Source organism: Miniopterus schreibersii, assembly GCF_964146895.1.
Source record: "Miniopterus schreibersii genome assembly, chromosome: 13".
Lineage (NCBI taxonomy): Eukaryota > Metazoa > Chordata > Mammalia > Chiroptera > Miniopteridae > Miniopterus > Miniopterus schreibersii.
This window is the reverse complement of record NC_138113.1, coordinates 10,615,236-10,642,217: the sequence shown is the minus strand read 5'-3', so window position 1 is coordinate 10,642,217 and position 26,982 is coordinate 10,615,236. Positions and strand designations below refer to the sequence as shown.

Here is a 26,982-nt window from a genome sequence, read left to right as displayed (position 1 = left end):
TTGAGAACTTTTTTGTTGTTGCTTGAACTAGGGAGTGTACATAATATCTGGACTTCTTGGATAATCAAGTAAAAACAATCTAAGCTAGAAATGAACTATATCAGAATAATTTGATAGAGCTCTTCAGAATTGAGGTAAAACTACTCCTGGGCTTATGAAGCCAGCCTGTGTAATCTCTGGTTTTTCTAAGCTGCCTCTCTGTATAGATTTGTATTTAAATATTCTCAGCCACTTCTTATATTCAGGTTTCTGACCCTGAATCTGCAAACTTATTTGCAATATCACTCACCTTTCATCTTTCTTGTTTAAAAACAGAACGCGTGCGCGCGCGCGCACACACACACACACACACGGAGAGAGAGGCAGGCATTTTTACTATTGTCTAAAACCCATGTTCCTAATTCCGTCAGTCATCTATCACATGTTTTAGATCTCTAAAGGGATACTAGATGAACAAGACAGATGGTCCCAACCCTCCTGGAGCTTATGTACCAGTGGGCAGGACAGAGGACAGATGATTTAAAATGCAGCTATAATAAATACAGTGTGATAAGCACTGCGGGGGGGGGGGGGGGCGGGGTACAGAGTGCTGCTGCAGGAGCATAATTATTTTTGAAACCATGAGAGGATGAGATGCCCAAGGAGAGTAGAAATTGAGACAGAATCCTGAGGAAGATTAACGTTAAAAGACCAGAGAATGAAAAGTTGCTGGTGGAGAGGTAGAAGGGAAACTAGGAGAGTCTGGTGTCACAGAAGCGGAACAGAGAAGTGCATCTCAGGACAGAGGTAGTGATCAAGAGATACTGCTAAGCAGCCAGGTAAGGTCCTTCTTTACTTTTCAAATATTTGCCTCTGTAAGTTATTTCTTCTAAATTCCATGTATTCTTTGTTATCACCTGTTCAGCTCCTGAACTGACACGGCGAGTGTTTGTATAGTGAGTTTAGTAGGTGTGGGATACTGCATCCTCTGAATTAATTTTGTTTCTGAGTGTCAGATTAGCACCATTCCGGATAATAAGGGAATTGTCTCTCCTTTGTACCTGAATCTGTTTGCCTCTCATGTTGGGGGGGGGGGTGTGCTGGGGGAACTGGGGAAGCTGGGGATACTTCTCACTCCTTTTTCCTTGTCCAGTGAAACTCAAGTCCATTTAACACAGTTCCTCGAATTCCTGTTTCCTTCCCTTGTCCAGGAGTTGTTTTAACTCCCCTTTGCCACCTCTGGACTTCCCATTCAGCGCTAAACCCCTCAAGTTTGATTTCTTCCCTCCTGATTAAATGGAACCTGAACTTGTAAGCTAATCAAAGAGCCTGCTGCTGAACCCAGTGGGTCTTGAAGCTGTGCCCACTTCTCGGCGGTTTCGCCGCTGTCCACCGCTCCATCCCCCTCACAGGGCTGCTCTCTCATTCTGCTGGTCTTCCAGCTAGCTGCCGCTCCTTAGTTGATTTGCTAGTTTTCCTTCTCTCACAGACGTTGGGACATTGGCTCTGTAGCATAGGCTCTAATCACTTCTCATTCTCCATATTTCCTGGGTGACCTCATTCAGTACTATGGCATTCGTTAACCTCATTAAAGCTTTTGGACAACAAGCCATATAACACCGAAGTAAATCCATAAAGATTCCCGTGTTTTATATGTACATTTTAAATGTAAAATTAAATTATCTAGATTACACAAAATGCAGGTTCTACGTATCTGTGCATATTTGGAATGAACTCAAAAGTGCATCAACAATTGAAACACTGCTGTCATTTAGGCTAGAGTCAAACTCAAATTGTAGGGACTATCTAGATTATTGCTTACTTAGACTGTGTGTGTGTGTGTGTGTGTATAGTTTTTGTTAATCCTTACCCAAAGATATTTTCTCCCCATTGATTTTAGACAGTGAAAGGAGAGGAAGGGCGGGGGAGAAACATCGATGTGAGAGAGACACATCAATTGGTTGCCTCCCACACACGCTCTGACCAGGGCCAGGGATCTAACCTGCAACCTAGGTGCGGGGCCTTGACCGGGAATTGAACCCAGGACACTTTGGTGCACTGGCTCACCTCTAACCACTGAGCAACACTGGCCAGGGCTTACACTTTTTTTATTAGCTGGATGTGAGAATCTATAAGATCTATTAGCATGCTCTAAAAAACTATTTTGTCATGCTTTACTTATACCTGGTGTTGACTTTAATTCTTCTGAGCAGTTATTCAGATTGTCATAAAGTAGTTTCTAAAAATTGTGTTACGTAGTTCCATAAACAGTTCCAATGAATGGCATTTTGTTTGATAAACACTGCCCTCCTGTGGTTAAATTAAGCTAAATGTTTTTTATAAAACCAGTGCTTCCACTTACATGAAACCTATGGTAAAAAAATGTAATAGTATTGCAGTACAGTGATAGTGTTGTAATGGAGTACTATATTTTTGCTCAGAAATATATGTAGCCATTTTGTTTTTCTCTCCAATTTTTCCTCTTGGATTTCTCTAGTGTGTGTCTACATTTTTCTCCTTCTCTCTTTTTCTTTTTAAAAATTAGTGAATTAGCCCGGCCGGGCATGGCTCAGCGGTTAAGCGTCAACCTAGGATCCAGGCGATCAGGGTTCAATTTCCGGTCAGGGCACATGCCCGGGTTGCGGGCTGCAGCCGATCAATGACTCTCTCATCATTGATGTTTCTATCGCTCTCTCTCCCTCTCCTTTCCTCTCTCTGAAATCAATAAAGATATATTTAAAAAAAAAAAGTGAAATGAAAATGAAAAGATGGAAAAATTATTAAGCTATTGAAGGAATGGAAGCTGTACTTAAATGTTGATCTGCTAAAAGAAAGAGAGCCCTGGCTGGTGTGGTTCAGTTGGTTGGGCTTCGTCTTGTGCACCAGGAGGTTGCCTGTTCAAAGGCATATTCCTGGGTTACCACTCAGTCCCTGGCAGGAGGCGTGCAGGAGGTGGCATCAGTGTTGTGCTCTCACATCAGTGTTTCTCTCTCCTCCCCCCTTACTCTCTCAAAATCAATAGACTGGTGTGTGTTTTCTTTTTTTAAAAAATCATTTATAATACATGAAATTAATAAAAACCTCCATGGAAAAACAACAGAAATGAAAAGATGAAAAATAAACTGGAAAATTATTTGCTAAATGTGAAAATATAAGTTTTAATGTATTTAATATGAAAATAGAACTCATTGACAAAGGAGGCAAGAGCATACAATGGAGGAGAAACGGTCTCTTCAATAAATGGTGCTGGGAAAATTGGACAGGTATATGCCAAAATATGCAACTTGACCACCAACTTACACCATGCACAAGAATAAACCCAAAATGGATAAAAAATTTAAATGTAAGTGGTGAAATCATAAAAATCCTAGAAGAAAACATAAGCAGTAAAATCTCACATCTCTCAGAGCAATATTTTTGCAGATATGTCTCCGAGGACAAGGGAAACAGGAAAAAATAAAGAAGTGGGACTATATCAAATTAAAGATTCTGCACAGCAAAAGAAACCATCGACAAAATGAAAAGGGAACCCACCATATGGGAGAATATATTTGTCAATGATTCATCTGATAAGGGGTTAATCTCCAAAATATATAAAGAACTTACACAACTCAACACCAGGAAGACAGTCCAATTAACAAAGGACCTGAATAGACACTTCTCCAAAGAGGATATACAGAAGGCCAATAGGCATATGAAAAGGTGCTCAACGTCACTAATCATCAGAAAGATGCAAATTAAAACCACAATGAGGTATCATATCAGTTCTATACCTGGGTTGAGGGTTTGCTCCCTAGTCAGGGACCTTGTGGAAGGCAGCTGACGGATGTTTCTGTTACATCAAAGTTTCCCTCCCTCTCTTCCTCTAAATATGTCCTCGGGTGAGGATTAAAAAAACGCCCAAACTACACTGAGGTATCACCTAGCACCAGTCAGAATGGCTGTTGTCAATAAATCAGCAAACAAGTGCTGACAAGGATGTGGGAAAAAGGGAACCCTAGTGCTCTTGGTGGGAATGCAGACTGGTGCAGCCACTGTGGAAAACAGTATGGAGTTTCCTCAAAAACATTAAAAATGGAACTGCCTTTTGACCCAGTGATCCTACTTCTGAGAATATATTCTAAGAATCCCCAAACACCAATCAGAAAGAATACATGCATCCCTGTGTTCATAGCAGCGTTATTTACAATAGCCAAGATCTGGAAACAGCCCAAGTGCCGATCAGTAGATGAGTGGTTAAAAAAACTGTGGTTCATTTACACAGTGGAGTACGATGTGGTATAAAAGGAGGGAACTCTTACCCTTTGTGACAGCATGGATGGACCTGGAGATTGTTAAGTGAAATAAGCCACTCAGAGAAAGAAGTATCATATGATCTCACTAATATGTGGAATTTAATGAACAGAATAAACAGAAACAAAACAGTACCAGAGGTATGGATGCATGAAATAGACTGACAAATGTTGGAGGGGTGGGGTGAGGTGGGGGGGGACTGGATAAAGGAAGGTGAAGGGATTAGCTAAAGAACCTGTGCATTGCCCATGGACACAGACAGTAGTGTGGTGAGGGCCAAGGGGGGGTGGAGCAGGGGCTGGGTTGAGGTGGGCAAAGGGGGGGAGAAATGGGACATCTGCAATAGTGTCAACAATAAAAAATTTAAAGTAAAATGAAAAAAGGGCTCATACAAATGGTATATAAATTAGTGGACAATATCATGAAGAACCAGTTTACAAGTGAGGAAATACAGCAGTTAATGCACAAAATATATTAAAATTTATAATGGCATTCCATAAAATGATAGTCATAATATTCCTAATGCTACTTCAAATAAAACAAAAGCTGCAAATTGATGCTTGTAAAATATTTAACAGATGGCATAGGAAAAGACATCCACAAAAAAGATTAATAAGAAACATCTTATTTCTCTGCTGAAACTCTTGCCTATTTTATTCCAAGAATATTCTTCCCAACTTCTTGAAGCATGATTATAAAAGCTGCTTTAAAATTTTATCTGATAATTCCAACATCTTTCTCATCTTGAGTTTGTTTTGTGTAGGTTGTCTTTTCCCTTGTGAGATACTGAGATTTTCCTGGTTCTTCATATGTTAAGTGATTTTGTACATATATTAGATATTTTGATGTTATGATACTGTCTTGTTTAAATCCCATGGAGAATGTAAGGATGTTACTTTGTTTTGTTTTTGAGGGATGGGAGGATTTTTTAGGCAGACATTTGACCTCATTAGATTCAGGGCACAAGTTTCTACCTACCTTCTATACACTAAAATTCCAATGTCTAGTTTTCACAGTCTTTGTAGTGCTCTTCAGCTCTGTTTTGCATGTATGCCTCCTAGTGGCTAATTTGAGAACCAGATAAGTGATATGTTGAGGGTCAGAGCCACATATGCTTAGCTCCAGGTGACCCCAGGAGTTTTTATAAACTTTATGGGATCTCTTTCTTTAGCTCCTTTCTTTTTGCAAGTTCCTTGACACTTTCTGGCTCCTAGAGAAACCCTTCTCCCTTGTCCTGTCACTAGATAACCAGGGTTGTCATTTCTGTTTTGCTACACACTTCCACAACCACATCTGCCTTCTATGCCAAGGAGCAGGATAGTAGAGAAAGAGTATTAGCCATGAGGATTCCCTTTACACTTAAGGGTTCTGCTTTCTTGGAGTTTTACGTCCTTGTCTAGCCATTGCTGCTTTCATCACTGCCACAGCTGCTGCCTTCGGATTACCTGGGGACAGAGGCCAAGAGAAAGGGAAAACAAAAACAAAATCCGAGAGGATCCTCCTCTGCCTTTACTGCTCTTCAGACCAAAAAAGAAAAGACTTCTCTTGGAGCCATTTCTGTTTGCACTTAGAGTGCACTTCTGAGTTTGGACTGCCATTGAGTCCAGGCTGAGTAGTCCCAGGGGAAACAAAACCAGGAAACTCACAGCTGGGTTAGTACTTATAGTTGTGGTTTCCCCCCTCAAGCCAACTGCTACCATTTTCAGAGTCCTAAGATAGCTGCTCCATGTATTCTGTTTAGGTTTTTAGTTGTATATATTCAGTGGGAGAGACAGGATAAACTGTGCTTACTCTGTTTCTTTTCAGAACCAGAACACAGATACCATTTTAATTTCTATAACTGTATTGTTAATTTGTTTTGGTTAAGAATTTTTGGACATCCGTGCTGTACTAGGCTTTGCTGGAAATGTGAAGATGGATAATCTTTAAGGTGCTTATAGTAGTTCCACAGGTAGGCATGTGATGTAGGGGCGGAGGCAGAAAGTAAACATAATTTCATATTATGCATTAATAATAATTGAGTTATTAATCATATCCTTTTGATCTATTTCTGCTTCAGGTTTGACTTTGTGTCTAAAGGAGAGACGATCCTATTTATATTCCATTAATTTTCCACTTTTCTTATCATCCCAAAATATAAGGGATGAAAAGTCTCTGGATATTTTTGTGCTGAATGAAATTAACAGTTTTAGTAAGAATAAGGAATATACTTAAATATATAATTATAATAAGGATAAGAACTTAAAATAAGAAGAAGTAATTTATTATTATATACTTGTTTCTCAGGTCTTAGAAAAATATCCAAACACACCCATGAGTCATAAAGAAATTCTTCAAGTTATCCAGAGAGAAGGACTAAAAGAAATCAGGTGAGTTATTTAAATATTATTAGTAATAATTATAATCCATGATTAGACTATTTTATAGTATATCGCAGTGTACTTTAGTCCTGAAGATTGATTATATAGTGATAACTGCATTGTTAATTTCTGATTTATTCATTTGTCAGATCTTTGGCATTTTCAGTCATAACACAGTTATAAAACCAAAAGTAAGTTTAAAAAAAAAGTTTTAGATGGTAACTATCTCCACACCCATGCACTTTAATTCTTAGGAAGGCCTAGAGCCATCTTCAAGCCTTCATCTATCAATTCAGGCTTTTGATTTAATAAGCTCGGTCATTAGCAGATAAAAAGTACTCTAGTGCAAGGAGAGTGCTAGAGGTAGGCAGTCTAGGAAGAAATAGCCTTGGCCACAAAGAATACAATGGAAAAGATACATAAGGAGTATATATTTCAGATAATAGTCATATATGTTCAAATAAAACAGCCTAGGGTAAAGTAATATAGGATGGAAGGTAAACATGCTTTAATTTCTAAGAGCCTTATTATATTAAAATAGCACATAATAGTCACTGTTCATAATCAAGACACTTTGTCATCAAGAAATGTTAAAATTGTGTTCAACATAATTTGTAGGTTAAGGCAGAAATCTGGGAGTCTACATTAGAGATATTTTCATCAAGATAGAAAAGATTGAGGTGCTTTAAAACTGCTACTAGTTGTTCTCAGCTGGGGATGGTGTTGTGTAACACCCTTAGGGAAAGTGTTCAGAATTTTGGGGAGCTATTTTTTGATTGTCACAGTAACTATGACATTTAATGGGCAGGTAACAGGGATGCTAAATGTATTCCATTGAAGAAGAATTCAGCTCAAATGCCAATAGTATTCCTATTGAGAAATAGTTATGCTGATATATTTGTCAATAAACAACAAAATATTTTTTGATAAATAGGTATTGTGTGTTCTAGATTTTAATTATCATTTTCTTTTCTTTAACAAGAAATTCAATTTGAAATTTTTTTATTGGCCTTTTTTTGCTAATGCAGTTAAAAAATTGTTTTGATTTGTGGCCAAATGTCAGTAGGCTGGGATAAATTAGGCTTGCTTTATTAATATAAAACAATGAAGTGTAAATTAGTATATCTCGCTTTATATAATGTATGTCCCTGAAAAATTATGTGAACATTTGTAAATTAAAACATTAAAATTCATTTGAAGAATTAGCTTTTAAACATATTTTTTGTAAATTATTTAAAAATTTATCAATGATATAATTCTAAGTTGTTATTTGAATTAGATTTATTAAGTTAAAATTAAAGCACAATACCCATTTAATCACAGATCCATTCGTATAAGACTGTAGGAGAACAGGATAAGTGATTATTGTGACTGAGGAATGAATTCTGCTAAGGTATTCTAATATCCTTTTATAACAACTATTGGGTCTTATAGAATAGGAGTGAGCTAGAGATTTCATTTCTCTTCATAAAATTAGACTTGATACACACTGGAGAAATAGGTCAGGAAATCTGGTATAAAGAGATCAGACTTCACCAGTCATTTTAGTTCAAAATGCCAATTGCAGGGTCATCCAGCTCTAACATAGCAAGACTCTGTGACTTTAAACTTTTCATAATTTTTAGGAAGTAGGCAAGAACACTAAATAAGTAAAGAATAGTAAATTTTAAAAAAGAACAGAAGGGTGAACTTGTGGTGATGCAGTTATGTGACCACAACACAGTTCTTTCTAAGTCATCAGTGACCTGTATTTTGCCAACTCCATGGGACTTTTAGTTCTCACCTCTCTTCCCCTCTTCTCAGCATTATTTATCACAGCTGACTGCTAGCTCCTTCTTGAAACTGTTTTGTTACCTGAAGTGACTACAAACAAATATTTCTGCTTTCCTTCCTTCCTCTCTAAGTTTTTCTTCTCTTCCTTTTTTTTTTTTTGCCTATTACCTTCTCTCCAACTTAAGTGCATTTTTGTCCATTCTCATAGCTTTAAATATAATTTTTGGCTTGTCAGTTCTCAAATACATAGGGAATTTGGTGCCCACCACAGCCTTTGTACATGCTGACTCCCCCTTAGCAAAGAATGTGCTTTCCCTTAACTCTTATTTATTTTTCAGGTGTCAGTTTGAATATGTCTCTCTCAGAAAACTTTGATTTCTGGTCTAGATCACTTTTTTTTTTTTTTTTTTTTTTTTTAGTTTATTATAGTGTGCTGTGTTGTTTCTTCATAGCACTTAAGGTTTAAAATTACATATTTTTGTGATCTTAAAAACATCATGTAGCTTCTCTATAGCTTACATTAAGCTAGCTCCATTAAGGCAGTGACATTGCCTGCTCTTCTCCTCCCCCCATAGTGCTTGGCATGTAACAGGTATTGAAACCTACTTATTAATGAATATGTGAAATTTCATTTGGAAGATCACGTTCAAATGTAATTATAACTTATTCTTTTGCTGCTGTTTTAATGTCAAATAGTAGTCTTATAACCTTTAAAGAGCCCTAGCTGGTTTTGCTCACTGGTTAGAGCGCCAGCCCGAGGACTGAAGGGTCTCAGGTTTGATTCCCGCCAGGGGCACGTACCTCAGTTGCAGGCTTCATCTCCAGCCCCGGTCAGGGTGTGTACGGGAGGCAGCCAATGGATGATGTGTCTCTCTCACATCAGTGTTTCTTCCCCCCCTTCCACTCCCTCTAAAAAGCAATGGAAAAATATCCTTGGGTGAGGATTAGAAAAAAAAAATCTTTAAACTTTTTAGACAGGTTACAGAATGAAGTAGATACTGTGGTTATTGAAGATGTGCTGTTTCTTACAGTTTTATTTTTATTTCTCAGTCCTCAATACATACATGGATTTCAATACTTTTCCCTTTGTGGTTTTTTTTTCTGCTGTCCCATTTTAAAGACTCTTGCTTAATTTTGATTATTCCATACTGTATTGTTTTATTTTAAAATGTATTAATGAGGAAGTAGCCCAAATGTTCATCAACAGATGAGTGGATAAATAAAATGTATATACATTCAATGGAATATTATTCAGCCTTTAAATGAATGAAATTCTGATAAATGCTACATGGATAAATCTTAAAAACATGCTTAGTGAAAAAAACCATGCTTAGTGAAATAAGCTAGGCACAAAAGGACAAATATTGTACAATTACACTTACATGAGATACCTAAAATAGGCAAGTTTATAGAGACAGAAAGTGTGATAGAGGTTGCCAGGGCTGAGAGCAGGGGAGAATAGGGAGTTACTGTTTAATTGGTACAGTTTTTTGGGGGATGATGAAAAAGTTCTAGAAATAGATAGTGGTAATTGTTGCACAACATTGTGGTTGTACTTAATACCACTGAATTGTACACTTAAAAATGTCTAGCCTGGCTGGGCGTGGCTCAGTGGTTGAGCATCGACCTAGGATCCAGGAGATTGCGGTTCAATTCCCAGTCAGGGCACATGCCCGAGTTCCAGGTTCAATCCCCAGCAGAGGGGGCACGCAGGGGGCAGCCGGTCATTGATGACACTCTCATCATTGATGTTTCTGTCTCTCTCTCCCCCTCCCCCTTCCTCTTTCTGACATCAATAAAGTTATATTTAAAAAAAAAAAAAAGGCTAAAATGGTAACTTGTATGCTATGTATATTTTGCCACAAACAACTAAAAAAAAATGTATTAAAAATGAAATGATTGGTTCCTGGATGAGAAAAATTGAGGCTACTTGTTCCTTTAAGAAGTTAGGTGATAATATGGAAAATTATTTACCCAAAATATGTAATTCTTAATTAATTAGAACATTTAAAAAATATTATAACATTTAAGTTAAATTCTCTTTTATATCTGCATTTTTGACAACAGGGAGTAAAAAAGGTCCTCAAATTTTCCCCCTCACAATAACCTGTGACTTTGTGTATTCCCTTATTATTATTTTTTATACCCAAGTGCACCCCTTTTAAAGATAGTTTAGGATTTCTCATAGAATCATAGGGAAGAAAGAAGATACAGATTGTGTTCTTGCAGGTGAAAAATGTTCAAGGCTGTTCTAAAAGTAGCTTAGTTCTGTTGAGAACAGATAAGATGTGAAAGGGCTTGGAGTAGCCCATAGGAAGAAGAAAGATAAAAAGATTTAAAAGATTGGGGGGAAAAGAGAAATTTGGGACTTGTAGGTTGTAACAGTTATCGGTAATGTAAGTAGATGCTCTAACTGTGCTATTTGGTAAAGAAAAAGAAGCCAATTTCTGTACTATTTGTCAGAAAATAATTATTTCAGAAAATTAGAAATGTTTTTAAAAATTTGCTGTGACATCTCACCTTCTTGTTCAATTTTCCATGGCTCTATAATTGTTTTTTCTCTTACATACCACAATAACTTGCTGATAGTTCTCTGGGGCCGAACTCTCCAAACAGAATTGCTTGTTCCAGGTTTGAAGTCCTGTTAGAACCTTTTAAAAAATTCTGTAAGCTTTTAATCATTTTTTAATCTAGACAGTTACCTTTTTTAAAAAGTCAGTATTATTAATGGAGTAGAGATTCTCTTTACTGGGTTTATTTTGTTACAAACCCTCCATTCTCATTATAATTGATGTGTTGATCCTGGATCATGTTACACATTTACGGGCTATTTTGAGCCAGAGCTCACCCATGTAGCTGGCTACTTTTCCATCACGACTGACCGGTCAGCAAGGTGTTACGTGAAGGAAGAGTTAGTTATTTTTGTTTCAAAACACTAGAAATGAGCCCTTACCAGGTGGCTGAATTGGTTGGAGCGTTGTCCAGTACACCAAAAGGTTGCACATTCGAATTCTAGTCAGGGCACATACCCAGGTTGCGGGTTCCATCTCTGGTCAGGGCACGTACAGGAGGCAACCAATTGATGTTTCTCTCTTACATCAGTGTTTCTCTCTCCCTTTCTCTCCCCCTTCCTCTTTTTCTTTTTTTAACTATATCTTTATTGATTTCAGAGAGAGGAAAGGAGAGGGAGAGAGAGAGAGATAGAAACATCAATGATGAGAGAGCCATTGATTGAGCCCACAACCCGGGCATGTGCCCTGACTGGGAACCGAACCCTGATCGCCCAGATCCTAGTTTGACGCTCAACCGCTGAGCCACGTCCAGCCGGGCCCCCTTCCTCTTTTTCTAAAATCAATAAAAACATATCCTCGGTTGAGGATTAAAAAAACACAAAACACTAGAAATGAAATCAAGGATTCAAAGATACAGATGTGTCCTTTGCATTTTGGCTATATACTTCAGTTTCTAAGCGAAATTTTATTTTATGATGAATCAGTAACATTAATGACAAATGGCTGTTGGTAGCCATCAATATTTAAAATAGCCTTTGAGCCCAGTCGGCATGGTTCAGTGGTTGAGCATTGACCTATGAACCAGGAGGTCACGATTCAATTCCCAGTCAGGGCACATGCCTGAGTTTTGGCTTCCATCCCCAGTAGGGGGCGTGCAGGAGGTAGCCTATCTATGATTCTCATCATTGATGTTTCTATCTTGCTCTCCCTCTTCCTTCCTCTCTCTGAAATCAATAAAAGCATATTTAAAAAAAAGTTTAAATAGCCTTTGAAAAACTTAAGATATATCCTTTTTGTCTGAGGAGATAGATTTTACAGTTAGCAGGAAAACTAACTCTTATTTTCTTCTGACTTGAGTCCATACTTCTTCCTGTGATTATAAACTGTGCCATTGGTCATGAAGTTTCAGAAGCAATTCAAACCCCAGTCTCTCAAATCCACCCACACAACTACTACCACACAGTTTCATGGAATTGTTTCTGGGCTTTGGGGGCAATTTTTCTTTAATTTTTAAAAAATTTTAAGTTGCTTAACCTTGTTAATCAGGAATTAACTATTAAAAGGTAAAGAGAACGCAAAAGAATACAGTAATAGCAGATACAGAGAGCAACCAGTACCTCTAGGGCTGAGGCAGTGTGCCCTAGGAAAGAATAACATTCAGGGAGGCCCCTCCATGTTCTTAGATGTCCATGGAGAAGGGTGGGCTCTGGTTCAGTGGATGACAAAGTTCACTGGTGCTGTAGTGTGGGGACACATGGGAAACAGCCTACTGGGGACTGGAAGAACTTGCTGGAAAGCCTCCTGCTGGACACCTGTCCAACTCACTGGCATGCCAGCAGTATTTTCTGGGAAGCCACTCACAGGCATTCTGCTGAATCTTGTTGAAGGGTGAGTGCTGTTGAGTGTCTCTCATGTTACTGGGTGCTGCATGCTACAGAGCAGACAGGCAAGAGCACACTAAAACCAGAAAGAAAAGCACCTCTTCTTTCTGCAGTGTTCCTTCAGCACTCTGACAAAAGTTAACATTGAGCCGTTGGCAAAGGAGAAATGTTTATAGGGTCCAACTCTGCTGTCACAGAGAGGGACAAAAGAGGTTGGATTTAGAGCTAAAAGTCAATGAATTGATAACTGGCACAGAAGCCTTCAGTGATGAGAGAGAATTGATCGGCTGCCTCCTGCACACCCCCTGCTGGGGATTGAGCCCACAACCCGGGCATGTGCCTTGACCGGGAATCAAACCTTGATCTGAATCATAGGTCGATGCTCAACCACTGAGCCATGCTGGCCAGACCTAACAGCTTTTAAATAGATCTTTGTTTTGTTGTCATACAGAGCTCAAAGTTGTTAACTTAGCAAGAAGTTTTTCTTACATGTTTCAGTCTTGTATTACAAGCAAGCTCCTTTAGGGTTGGAATTGTAAAGAACTCTGGGAACCATATAGCAAAGATCATGCTCAATAAACGTTTGTCAGATTGAAATTTACCTCTTTGGAGGAGTCCACATTGCAGCTGATTAGTATTAATACATTTACTTGTAAACAAAATAATCTCTCTTACATAGCATTTAAGTATGTGTTAGCTCAACTCACACCAAAAACAAATCCCATCACCTAATTGTTCCCACCTTTTCTTATGTAAAATTATACAGCAAGGGAAATAAAATCAACATTGTAAAGTAGTAACTTTACTGCAGAAATTATTCCTGCAGAGTAGATCTTTTGACTATTTGCCAAGCTGAATTGCTTTGAAGTGATTTCATTAGAAAGAGCTCAGTTTAAGAATGAAGACCAATGTTAAATTGGTACTATATTTATCTAAGGTTGGCTGACACCTTTGAGTTTGGCCTGCATTTTCTTTATCTGTTAGTTGCAGTCTGCTTTCAAGCCCTCAAACCTGGTAAGGATGCCAAAAAAGACTAATAAACAGCAACAAAACCAAAATGCTTGGCTATTGGCAGAAAATATTCCTGTTCATTGTTAATGAGTTTCATTATGGATCAAAGGGAAGCTAATAAACCTTAGGTTCCATAGTTGATGGCTTTATGATGGCTCCTTGAAATTGAAATGCATGGGAAGAATATTAAAGAACAGGGAATATTCATTTTATCCACATTTAAGTGTAAACTAATGTAATAGTTTTATTCTGCCACATAAGTAGGGTACTGCAACTGTTATCTGAAATGGTGTAGTCTGTTGAGCTGAATTTAATTGTTAGGCTAACTTGTAAATTCTGAAGAAGAAATTAATGTTTTATATAGCAATGGGGGGGGTGCTAATTTGAAGTGTTTTAGACAATGCTGGGAGGGGAAGGGAGAGTTTATATTTTGGCTTTATTGTTGCTTTGTAAAGAGAAATTAAAAGCTCTTTTTTTCCCTCCTTTCATTTTCTTGGGGTGCATTCCAACTCCAGAAGGTAAGAAGTATTATTTTATTCTAAAGAATTATTATACAATTATAAAGCACTTTAGCAAGTTTAATTGACCTTACCTTTGGGTGCATGATTTTTACTTTTTGAAATGATATAATTAGCCTAGAAACTTAGAGTGATATTACTGTGTAAATGTTTTATTATATGTACTTTTTTGTTCTTGCAGTTTGTAAGCATTATTTGGTCATAATTTAGAAACTCAATCTACATTTAATTTTATTAAACTCATCATTTGACTTACTAGCATTGGGATACCTAGTATTCTGCAGATTAGTAATGAAAATACTTATGATACTGGGAATGTGAGAGGTAACATTTGCTTTTGTTCAGCATTTATAAAATGTAATGCCACTTCTGGTCTCTGTGGTTTCAGATGAGAAATCTGCTGTCATTTGTGTTTCTCTATACGTAATGTGTTGTTTCTCTCTACTTTTGGGACTTAAAAAAATTTTTTTATTTAGCGTTTAGAAATTTAATTATGATGTGTCTTGGTATATGGACTTCTTTGAGTTTATCCTATTTAGATTCCCCGAGTTTCTTGAATATGTAGGTTTATTTTTCCCTAAATAAAAGAAGTTTTCAGCCTGGCCAGGCATGGCTCAGAGTTTGAGCAACAACCTAGGATCCAGGAGATCAAGGTTCGATTCCCGGTCAGGGCACATGCCCGGGTTGCAGGCTTGATCCCCAGTCAGGGGCATGCAGGAGGCAGTCAGTCAATGACTCTCATCATTGATGTTTCTCTCTCCCTCTCCCTCTCCCTCCCTCTCTCTGAAATTAATAAAGCTATATTTAAAAAAAATTTTTTTTTTAATTCTTAAAAAAAAAAAGTTTTCAGCCATTAATTCTTTAAATACTTTTTCTCCTTTCCTTCTTGAACTCTGATGGTATAAACTTTGAAACTTTTGTTATTATCCCACAACTCCCTGAATTTCTGTTAAATTTTTTCAATGTTACTTTCTGTTGTTCACATCAGGTAAATTTTATTGATCTGTCCTCAAGGTCATTGATTCTATTTTGTTATCTTTATTCTACTATTGAGCCCATTTAGCAAGTTTGTGGTTTTTTTCAACTAGCAAGTTTTTACATTTCTAATTACACTTTTCAGTTCTATAATTTCTATTTGTTATAGCTTCTATTTCTTTGCTTATATTTGCTGTATTTTCATTTGTTTCAAGAGAATGAATAAGTGCTTATTGAAACTTTTTTTTATTGAAACATTTTTATGACAGCTGTTTTAAAATTCTTGTCTTATAATTTCAATATCTGTCTCACTGTTGGCATCAGTTGATTGTCTTTTCTCATGTAGATTGTGAGTTTTCCTGGTTCTTGGTCTGATGGGTGATTTTTCTATTGAACCTTGGATATTTTAGCTATTATGGTAGGAGATGTTGGGTCCTATTAAGTTTAAATCTTTTATTAATGGAGGAATTCACACTGCTCGGGTTTACCATGTGAGTCTTGGACGCTTATGGTGAACTGTGGTCTTCTTGTTTTGCTTTGTTTTTTTTTTGTGTGATGCATTAATGATTTTATTTCTTTAAACCTCTCCTGAGGATATTTTCCCTCCCATTGTTTTTAAGAGAGAGTAGAAGGGGGAGAGAGAGACACATTAATGTGAGAGAGACACATCTATTGGTTGCCTCCCACGCACACCCCGACGGGGCCAGGGATTGAGCCTGCAACCGAGGTTCGTGCCCTTGACTAGAATCAAACTTGAGATCCTTCAGTCCGCAAGCCGACACTCTAACCACTGAGCCAGGCCTGCTAGGGCTGGTCTTCTTGTTTTATCTGGTGACACAGGGCTCCCAGTGATCTCTGCTGCTTCTTTCTGTGAGGGAGTGGGAGGAGTTGGCTTCTTTATGCCTCTAGATGGGGAGAAAAGGGAGTGTCCAGCCCATGGGAACAGAGGCTTCCTGAGTCAAGTGCTTGTGACAGGATCCCTCCTTGTGCAGTGGGTTGCTCAGCATTTCTGGGGGATGGTAGTCTCAAGTTCAGAAGGACAAAAAGGCTTTCTGGGCTGGGCTGCTGCTTACGGTCTGATCTCACTTGCTGGTGCCACCTTCTTATTTTAGTCTTTATTTTTGCTGCTTGACGTAAGATAACTTGCTCAGTCAAAGCCATTTAATTATAAAAGCTTTATTATAACTCTGTTATGTCTGTGAGTTGGAAAATGCTAGGAATTAATAAAATTAAGGGATCACATGACTCCTTAAGAACTCTGGATCTTGACCTAAGTCGCTATGTCAGTACTGACAGCTGTTGTTCAGAAGCAGAAAATAATTGGAGTAAACAGCTTTGCTGTTTAGATTTACAAACCATATTGCTAAATGAACAAGAAATACCAAATAGGACAAAGGTATAAAATCACAACAAATTCTTAATTTTTGATGTATTTAAATTTGTTAAATTTTATTCTCTCTCCAGCTCTTTGTTTCAGAACTGTGTCCCATAACTTATATGAAAAATATTTTATTTTTAGTTTCTGTTTTCCACACTAATGCTTCTTTTACCCCAAACAGTATGTCTTCATATGCAACCGTTTACACCTCTTTAATTCAGAGACACATGATTTTTAGGAACTTGGCCCAGCCAGTTAAGAAATATTAGCATCTTGATCAGCTGAAATAAAGGCAGTTGATACTTCTTTATATGCAATAGTTACAAGGTGACCTTTTAGGAGCATTATATTTCCCTTAAAGTCTATTTTTTCTTTTTGTGACTTATTCTTATAAGATTGAAATGCAAGATGCTCTTAGTCACCAATTGTGGAAATGGCCGTGGACTAAGATAGGATTCAGGTACTTTATGCATATAATCTATTCAATCTTTTTGTTTTTTTAAATACGTTTTTATTGAGTTCAGAGAGAGGAAGGGAGAGGGTGAGAGATAGAAACATCAATGATGAGAGAGTCATTGATCGGCTGCCTCCTGCACACCCACTGCTGGGGATCAAGCCCAAAACCTGGGCATGTGCCCTGACCAGGAATTGAACTGCTATCTCCTGGATCCTAGGTCAGTGCTCAACCGCTGAGCCATGCCTGGCCAGGCTGATCTATTTAATCTTATAGAAACCCTCTGAAGTCTTTATTTCATAGATAAAGATGTTGAAGCAGTGAGAAATAGCATAACTAGTTAGAGATAAAACTTGAACCCACATCTGTCTGACTCAAAAACCTAAGTGCTGCATCTGTTGCCTCACTTTTGAGTAGGATCAGAACATTGGGTAAGGCTCTTGATGAAATGTTTAGTATTTCACTTCAGGTGAAAAGTTTGGTGTTCTCCAAGGTCCTTCTATACTAAGAGTTTGTGATTAATCTAAATAAAATGAAACCTTACTGTTACATATATTTACTTCAAAATAAAACATAGTAACTGGACTCTTTTTTCCCTTCCAAATAGGTTGCTTACCTCTTACTCGTAGTAGACAAACCATGCTTTTAAAAAAATAGTGGGGAAAAAAACAATAATGAGAAGATAAAGATTTACAGTGAAGTATTAAGAGGACAGAGAGAATATACAAACAGATTTTCCAGAGAATCTTTTTGTTTGTTTGTTTTTCTGACCTCGCTCTCCAGGCTCTTCCTAGATTGCTTCTTACTTGTTTTGTTTCACTGGTCTGTTAATACAGACTGTCATTTTGGAGTCCCACTGGGCTTCTCCAAAAATACCTGTTTAAAAATTTCCCTTCACACCCTTTTCTCTCTTTCCGGTTGTTTCACTCTCATATGTTTCATGGTATGTTTATGGATGAAATCTGAAGATGAGTCAGATGCTACTTTTTGAATTTAAAATCTACACTTACGTTATTTCTTTTTAAAAAGTAGATTAGTTGTTAACCCAAATATACTTTTTCTTAGAATTGCAGGTAGTAAGATAAATGGAAAACAAGAAAAAGGTTTTAATGCAAGAGTTTATAATAATACAAAAATTTCCAGTGAATTTAAAACCTACCAAGTCTATTTATTAATTTAGTGATTCCTAAACTCACTATTTTCCAACATAAGGGTGCAGATGAGTTCAGTTTTGTTCCGTGTGCTGTCAGGTAAGCATGCCATAAAAATCATTCTAGCTTTTAACCCTATTTGGTGTTGAATTTTTAGTTTGTATGTGGATACTGGTTGCAGAGGTAGGGGTGTGTGTGTGTGTTTGTAGATATATGTATATAAGTGTATCATGTGAGTGAAAGAGTTTTATAAGTTTATTATCTTTTTATATTTAAAGTTGACCTGAAAGAGGGCATTCAAACATCCGTAAGGTGAACTAGATGACTTTATTTTTCTTTTAACCTTGAAAGTCTGAGTCTTTTATTTAATCCAATTGAAATTCAAGGGATTGAGCTTTGAAGGATAAATATAGAATGTATAAGAGTTCAGTCAGAGATAGGGAAGCTGATTAAGGCCTAGTTTGGACAAGGCTATTCTGTTAGAGGGAGTACAGAAAATGAACAAGAGATTGGGATTACAGTAGGGATTAGGCAGGGTAATCTGTTTCAAGAGGGAATATCTCTAGGATTAAATAAATTAGACTAATGAAGTTCCTTAAAGCTCTTTATCAAAGGCTTGAAATGGAGGTAATAAATATTGGAGAATTGAGGATGGACTAAAAAGTTCAATATACTAAATTTCTTTTAATTGGTTACAGGAAGCGATGCCAATGAGGGGAGACCAAAAATTTGAAAAGTAGTAGACTTCAGGGTTTTACAAAGAGTCTTAAAGTGCTTGAAAGGCTGTCATTTCTTTTTTAATGTCCTATAGTTTCCTGAATACAGATCTTTTACCTCCTTGGTCAAGTTTATTCCTAAGTATCTTATTTTTTTTGTTTTTGCAATGGTAAACAGGATTTTTTTAAAGTTTCTCTTTCTGAGAGTTCATTATTAGTGTAGAAACATGCCATCAATTTCTGGATGTTAATTTTGCATCTTGCTACTTTGCTGAGTTCGTTTATTAAATCTAGTAGTTTTTTGGTGTAGTCTTTAGGGTTTTCTATGTACAATATCAGGCCATCTGCAAATAATGACAGTTTTACTTCCTCCTTTCCAATGTGGATGTTTTTATTTTTTCTTCTTACACTTCACAGAAGAATAACTCAAAATGGATTAAAGACTTAAATGTTAGGCTCGAAACCATAAAAATCCTAGAAGAAAACATAGGCAGTAAAATCTAGAACATTTCTTGTAGCAATATTTTTTCCGATATATCTCCTCTGGCAAGGGAAATCAGAAAAAACAAACCAATGGGACTACATTAAACTAAAGAGTTTTTGCACAGCAGAGGAAGCCATCAATAAAATGAAAAGACAACCCACTGAATGGGAGAACATAGAACATATTTGCCAATGATACATCTGATAAAGGGTTAATATCCAAAATTTCTAAAGAACTTACAAAACTCAACACCAGAAAAACCCAAACAACCCAATTAAAAAATGGGCAAAAGACCTGAATAGACACTTTTCCAAAAAGGACATACAGATGGCCAGTAGACATGTGAAAGGATGTGCTATGTCACTCATCATCAGAAAGATGCAAATTAAAACCACAATGAAGTATCACCTCACACCTGTCAGAATGACTGTCACCAGTAAGTGCACAAAGGACAAGTATTGGAGAGGATGTGGAGGAAAGGGGACTCCTGTGCAATGCTGGTGGGAGTGCAGATTGGTGCAGCCTGTGGAAAGCAGGATGGAGTTTCCTCAAAAAATTAAAAATGGAACTGCCTCATGACCCAGGGATTCCACTTCTAGGAATTTATCCTAAGAAACCAAAACACTAATTTGAAAGAATATATGTAGCCCTATGTTCGTTGCAGTGTTATTTACAGTAGCCAAGATTTGGAAGCAGCGTAAGTGTCCATCAGTAGATGAGTGGATGAAAAAGCCATGGTCCATTTACACAGTGGAAGAAAATCATACCCTTTGGGACAGCATGGATGGACCTGGAGAACATTATGCTAAGTGAAATAAGCCAGGCAGAGAATACAAGTACGATATGATTTCACTCATGTAGCATTTAATGAACAAACTGAACTACCAAGCAAAATAGAGACAGACTCATAGCCAGAGGGCAGGCACACAGCTCTGGTGGAGAGGGGGGTGAGTGGAGAGATCGAACAGAATAGAAAGAAAAAGAAAACTCACGGACATGGACAAAAGTGTGGTGATCCTGAGGGGTATGGGGGTTGGGTGGAGGTGAAAGAGGCAGAGAGGGGATAAACAGTGATGGAAAAAATAAAATAAAAATAAATTTAGGAAAAACTAAATAAAAATGTCTCAGACATACCTGGAAAAAAAAAAAAAAAAGGAAGAAGATAACTATTCCAAAACCTACTTTTAAGTGATCTCATAATAGGTCTAAATATAAGAGCACAGTATAATATTAACGTATATGGAATTGTGGTGTACACCTGAAACTATATGTTGGTTATATTGCAAAAAAAAAACCAAGAAATGTGTGTGTTCCACAGCTCAGTTTTAGTCGGGTGCGGTGGTAGGCAAGGAGATTAATAATTTTTATTTGAATCTTTGTGCCCTGTTTTCCCCTCTCTTTTACCTTTGGACATTTGAAGCTTGTGCTAAATAAAAGAGTCGTTTTGAAAGAATTCCGCTTTAGTTGAGGTATAACTGGCACAGTTTTAGGTGGAATAGAATCTTTACGCGTTACATTTTCGATACTTGCGCGAGCTGACCTCCTCCGGCTCTGGTGCAAGGCGCTGGGTGAGGACGAGGGAAAGCAGGGACCGTCTTCGTTTAGATGATGAGGGTGCGCTCTGCGCCCGTTTCCCCACGCCAGCCTCTGTGGGTTGGTAGGCTTTTTACAGTTTACAAATGTGCTTATGTCAAATGAATGTTGACCAGAGACAGAAGCTGACCGCTGTGCTGGCTTTGTTTTGCAGTGGGACCTCCCCTCTTGCGTGCCTGAACGCCATGCTGCACACAAACTCCCGAGGCGAAGAGGGCATCTTCTACAAGGTCCCGGGCAGAATGGGAGTGTATACTTTGAAGGTAAATGTTTTTCAAGTCATTTAAAAAGTAAATCGTGAAGTGACTACATATAAATAATATTTGTGTCATAGGGGACAGAATTGTGTTCTTGAAGAACTTATTTTCAGGAAGAGGTAATATTTTCAACTCTATATTAAAAATATTTTTTTTACTAATCTGTAACCATCTGTAGGTAAATCAGAGAAGAAAAGTCAGTTTATTGTTTATGATAATATTATCTTAAAAGGATGAAATGAAAATGTCTTCCAGAAACTTTTTCAAGGGCCTCACATTTGAATAATAATGAGTGTTGCCTCTCAAGGAGCTTCCAGCCTTGATTCTTTATAGTACCATCTCATTTAATTCTTCATTGCAATGTAGAGTTATGGTTATTATGATAATGGAGAAAAGCCGAAGTTCAGAAGATTGGATTTTGTTGTTGGCCAAATAGTATCAGAATCAGAATCCACATCTGGCTGAATTCCCAAGCCCATGTTCTTTTTACCATAGCAGGCTTAGTAATATTTAATTCCTACACTGAGAAGGGTCCTTGACCTATCAGTATCCTTTCAGTTACAAATAGGAAAACCAACTCAAATGAGCTTGAGTAAAACAATTTATTAGATAACTGAAAATTCTAGGGAAACTCAGCCCTGATCCAGGAGCTCAAATGATGTTATTAGGATTGGTAACCATTGACAACAGGGTGTCTCCCTTTCTTTTGGCTTCATTCTCAGGCAGGCCCTCTGCTCATTGTACGTGATTTCGCCCCCATTCCCTACTCTGCCAGCTGTAAGTCTGGAGAGGATGGAGTCTCAGGAACTAAAGCAGGAGCTTTCAGTTAGTTTTGATTTGGCTTAATTAGTTTGGTTTGGCTCATGTGTATACACCTGAATGATTGCTGTTGCCAGATGTATTGATCTTCTTTTTGGGCACTCTTAGGTTCATGATTATCTTTGATATGAGGTTAAAGTTAAGCCCACTCAAGCCAGATGAATTCAGAAGAGGGATTGTTTCCCAAAGGAAATTTATCAGCAGAAGAATCAGTGCTTAGCGTGTGATGACTGTGTCCATGTTTATGTGGGATTCTGTCCCCTTACCTTTTTAGCTTTGAGCTATAGTCATCACTATGCTCAGTGGTTGTATGTAGCCCACTAACATCAAAAAGATCTAATTTACCTATAATAGGTCCTTTTCATACACACTGTTGAACTTCCTGGGATTACAGGGCTGTAGTGCCACATGGAGTTTTCTGCGTTTCTTTTAGGCTTTAGCGTTCTAGATTTGTATTGTTAATGACATTTATTAAATGTGTACTCCATGCTGAACACCGTAGAGGATATAAAGAAGGGTAAACTGTGATGTCTGAGCTCTTGAAGCTCACATAGTTATTGAAGTAATTGCACATTGACAAAATTTAACTGTGATAGAAAGTACTGTACTGTAAAGTACTCTGATGGTATAGAGAAAGATTAATAAAGGGATCTAGAAAGTTATTGTGTGTTTGGTTTTTTTGGTTTGTTTGTTTTAATTTCATTGTTGACAATACTACAGATTGTTTTGTTTTTTTAAACTTGTAAAACTTGAGTTGAACTTTGGCAGATAATAATGTGAAGAGGGCTTTCCAGGACAAGGGAATAGCTTAAGCAGAGGCACAGCTAGAAGGATTCCGAATGGATTTGAATGTAGAGTAAATTGGAGTGGTTCGACCACAATCTGTATGTGGGCTAGTGTGATAAGGAGTCGGGGGTGGGGGAAACGTTAATGATCAAACTTTGTAGGCTTTTGAAAACCTGACTGAGCAATTTTAGAGACAGAGAGAGAGAGAGAAGATAAAGGAGGAGGGTGTGAGCAAGAGAGAGCGAGCATGTGTGTGGAGGAGATGGCAGAGGTTTTTTAGGAGACGAGCATAATCAAATCCATATTTAGGAGATAAGTAGGATATGTTTAAGGGTAAAGCAGGAAAACTTGTCAAAAATATGGTTATGGTTGTTTGAAAGAGATAATGAGCCTGAAATACAAAAGTAGTAAAGGGATGAAGGCAAAGTACATTAGAGAAATAAAATATATACTATATGGAGTGAGTAAAAGAAGGAATTCTGGCTTTATCTTCTCCTAACTATGTAGTCTTCATCAAAATCCTAACCTCTCCTGCCTCAGTTTCCCTGTCTATAAGATAGGAATAAAAGTACCTACCTTAAAAGATGTGGGGCATGAGCAGTTGATCCTGGAGGGATCACAAGTTTAAGAACAGAAGTTAATTATATTTGTATTTAAAATACTTGTTGAACCTGCAGGTCAAGAGGGATGGCTGGCAACTAACTCTGTAAAAAGTTTTTGAAGGAAAGAATAGAGAAAGATGGGATATGTATTTTGATAAAGTGTGTAACACAAGAAATGGCACTAGGATATAAACAGAAGTGGAAAAAAACAGTTTCTTACTAGATCAGTTTACAAATGCTAGTTATAGGTAGCAGGGTCACATGTCAGAATTATTTTTATCTGATTAGAAAAATAAATTATGTGGGAAAATAAAAAATATATTGAGAGGGGAAAAACCATCTGTAATTTTATAACTTTTTATATGTGTATATTTCTTTATATATTTTTATACACTACATAAATTCAAAGTAGCTAATATTTATTGAGCTCTTATCATATGCCAGGCACTGTTTTTCATTTATTAACTCATTTAATTTCAGCATTACCTTTTAAGGTAGGTACTTTTATTCCTATCTTATAGACAGGGAAACTGAGGCAGGAGAGGTTAGGATTTTGATGAAGACTACATAGTTAGGAGAAGATAAAACCAGAATTCAAACCCAGAAAGTCTTAATTTCCTAGTTGTTGATCTTACAGCTGTCCTGTTAAATCTCTCACATACTATGCTGACACAGGTATCCTTTCTGACTAACATTCTCACAACCCAGTGCAGAAACCAAAGATGCATGTGATTTTAAAAAAAGACAGATTTCTTTTGTACTTGAGTCTTCCTAATTATTAACGAATATTTAGGAACCGATTAGATTCAAATAATGGACTATCTTTTGCTACCCAGACTCTTGATTGAATTTGCAATACATAATGGTACTAATATACACACAAATATTTATCTATATATTATAAATATTACATGGATGGTGGATGTACATACACTTTACAAAATTTTTATTATATAGTGTGTGTTTTTTTTTATCCTGAGCATATAATCATTTACCTGACTTATATATATCAAGTTCTTTTCTTTTTTTCTTTTTTTTTAAAAATATATTTTTTATTGATTTCACCGAGAGGAAAGGAGAGGGAGAGAGAGAGAGAGAAACATCAATGATGAGAGAGTCATTGATCGGCTGCAGCCCACAACTCGGGCATGTGCCCTGACTGGGAATCGAACCCTGATCACCTGGATCCTAGGTCGACGCTTAACCACTGAGCCACGCCTGGCCGGGCTCAAGTTCTTTTCTAACTTAAGTCTCTGTGTTGTGCCTGTATATGATTGTCATGTAAAATTTTTACCTTTGGATAGATTGAAACATTAGCTAATTTGACCCAAAGAAGAGAGATGACAGGAATTCAGAAAACATTGTTGGTTCTGCTGTTGAATCCTGTAATAATAAAAATTAATCAGCACAGTTAAGTTGCAACAATGCATATCAGAGACTTAATTACTATTTGCTGAAATGGTAATGATTAATCCTAATTGGATGCCTACATTTTCAGAAAGATGTGCCGGATGGGGTGAAAGAGCTATCAGAAGGTTCAGAAGAAAGCAGTGATGGTCAGTCAGATTCCCAGAGTTCTGAGAACAGCAGCAGCAGCAGTGATGGTGGCAGCAACAAGGAGGGAAAAAAGAACAGGTGGAAAAGGAAAGGTAAATCCACCTGATCCCTCAATAAAGTACTGAACACTAGGACAGATCCCCTTGTTAGTAGGTCCTCTTTTTTCAGACCCCAGGTCAGTTAGTCTCCTTCCCTTACCCTTTAGATCAGTACTGTCCAATAGAATTCTCTGCTCTCATGGAAGGATTCTGTATCTCTGCCGACCACCCCAACAAAGTAGCCACTAGCTGCATGTGTCTATTGAGCACTTGAAATACAGCAAGTGTGACCAAGGAACTCAATTTAAAATTTTATTTTTACTAAAATTTCAGTAGCCTCTTCTGGCTAGTGGCTACCACATTGGACACCATGGCTCTTGGCCGTCTATAGCCTTTTTTAGGATGCTCTGATTTTACTTGCCCCTTTAATCCTCTCTTCTAAAATTTGAGCACTTATACTCTAACAGCTCTCTCCCTACTAGGAAAAGAATGCTTTTATTTCTATTAGCAAAGACTAAATTCAGTCTGCTGGTCTTTGCTCTCATCCTCTGCTTGGTGTCTGCTTCATAACGTACTCAAAAACTTTCTTTAAAGAATAATGTCTTTGTTGCTATAGCTTCCCTGGGATGGATTTTCCACTTAAGGATACATTTTATTACCTTTTTTTGCTAATTTACCTGTCAGAGCTTCTTGTCAGAGTCTTGAGGAAAGAAAGTTGTTTTTTTTTACCAAAATATTAATAAATTCAGCTATGCACGGCAAGGCAGATTTTAAGCCAATTTATGACTATTCCTTTATAAGGACTGATACAAGGATTTTTTACTCTGGACTGATTTTCCAGAGCAAAATAGACATCCAAGAGTTTCCCTAGCTTGGATATCTTATTAGGTTTGAGTTTTAGGTGAACTGTCTTTGTATCTAGAAACTAGAGTTATGTTTTTTAGACTGCTTGACTCATTAATTTTAAGTGCCTTTAGAAGTTTTGATGTTGAACTGTATTAGAAAAATAGTCTTATTTATTAATATCCCTGTGTTAATGTGTGTGCTACTTCAGGAGAGTTGAGATAATTGGTGGCATCATGTGGGTTCTCTGGTACAGCTACTACATGACCAATTTGGGAAAATTTTGTGATTGTGAGGTGTTTAGCTGTAAGATCACAACCACTTGGAGAGCAACCCAGACCTCAAATGTTGGGAATGAATGGAATAAAGGTGAGACAAAGCCAGGACCTGTGACCAATATTCTGATACATGTTTTTAAAGCAATCCCTGTCAATAGTGAAAGGAGGTGTAGTCCAGGCCTATGTTCCTTGTGCACTAAGGACCTTTTTAGGAAGGGTAGAGCTGAACGTATTAAAAGCTCTGTCTCTCCTCTGTGTTTCCCCAGTTTCAACTTTTCAAGTTTGGAAATTGCTGATCTAAGATTAGGAACCAAGCCCAGTCATCAGGCTAGAGACACAATGAGCAAGATTCATAATGTCTGGATGTGGCTGGAAACAGGGAAATCAGTGTTAAAGAAGGCCCAACTAATAAACTGGAAGCCAAACCATGGTCTTGGAGGTCTTGACTTTTCAGTAGCCACACATGCTGCAGTAGCTGTTTTGAGTAGTCGCTGTACATGGTTGTTAAAGGCTGTGTCTAAGAATTTAAGGTAAATGTATTATGATACAGGAAGAACTAAGAAATAACAATAGAACCCATTGTCAGAAGCTTATGAGGTAGATTAAAATAGCATGACCTTGCCCAATATTCAGCATAGTAATAGAAGATACTAACAGCAAGGTAATGGCAAAACAAAAATTGCGGTTCAGATAAATTGTTTTGAACTGCCTTTGATTCATTCCT

The 26,982-nt window shown here is 37.4% G+C and overlaps 1 protein-coding gene across 3 annotated transcripts in view; it reads left to right on the top strand.

Annotated features, from left to right (window-relative positions):
- The window catches only part of ASXL2 (ASXL transcriptional regulator 2), an 80,951-nt gene that overhangs the window by 13,998 nt on the left and 39,971 nt on the right, over positions 1-26,982 (top strand). For 2 of the 3 annotated variants that reach the window (XM_081157305.1, XM_081157304.1), the window contains exons 2-4: positions 6,559-6,641; positions 21,233-21,341; positions 25,041-25,191. In XM_081157305.1, the coding sequence (XP_081013431.1) occupies positions 6,559-6,641; positions 21,233-21,341; positions 25,041-25,191 (343 nt within the window). The remainder of the gene's footprint in view (positions 1-6,558; positions 6,642-21,232; positions 21,342-25,040; positions 25,192-26,982) is intronic. The other variant, XM_081157306.1, reaches the window with a different exon arrangement.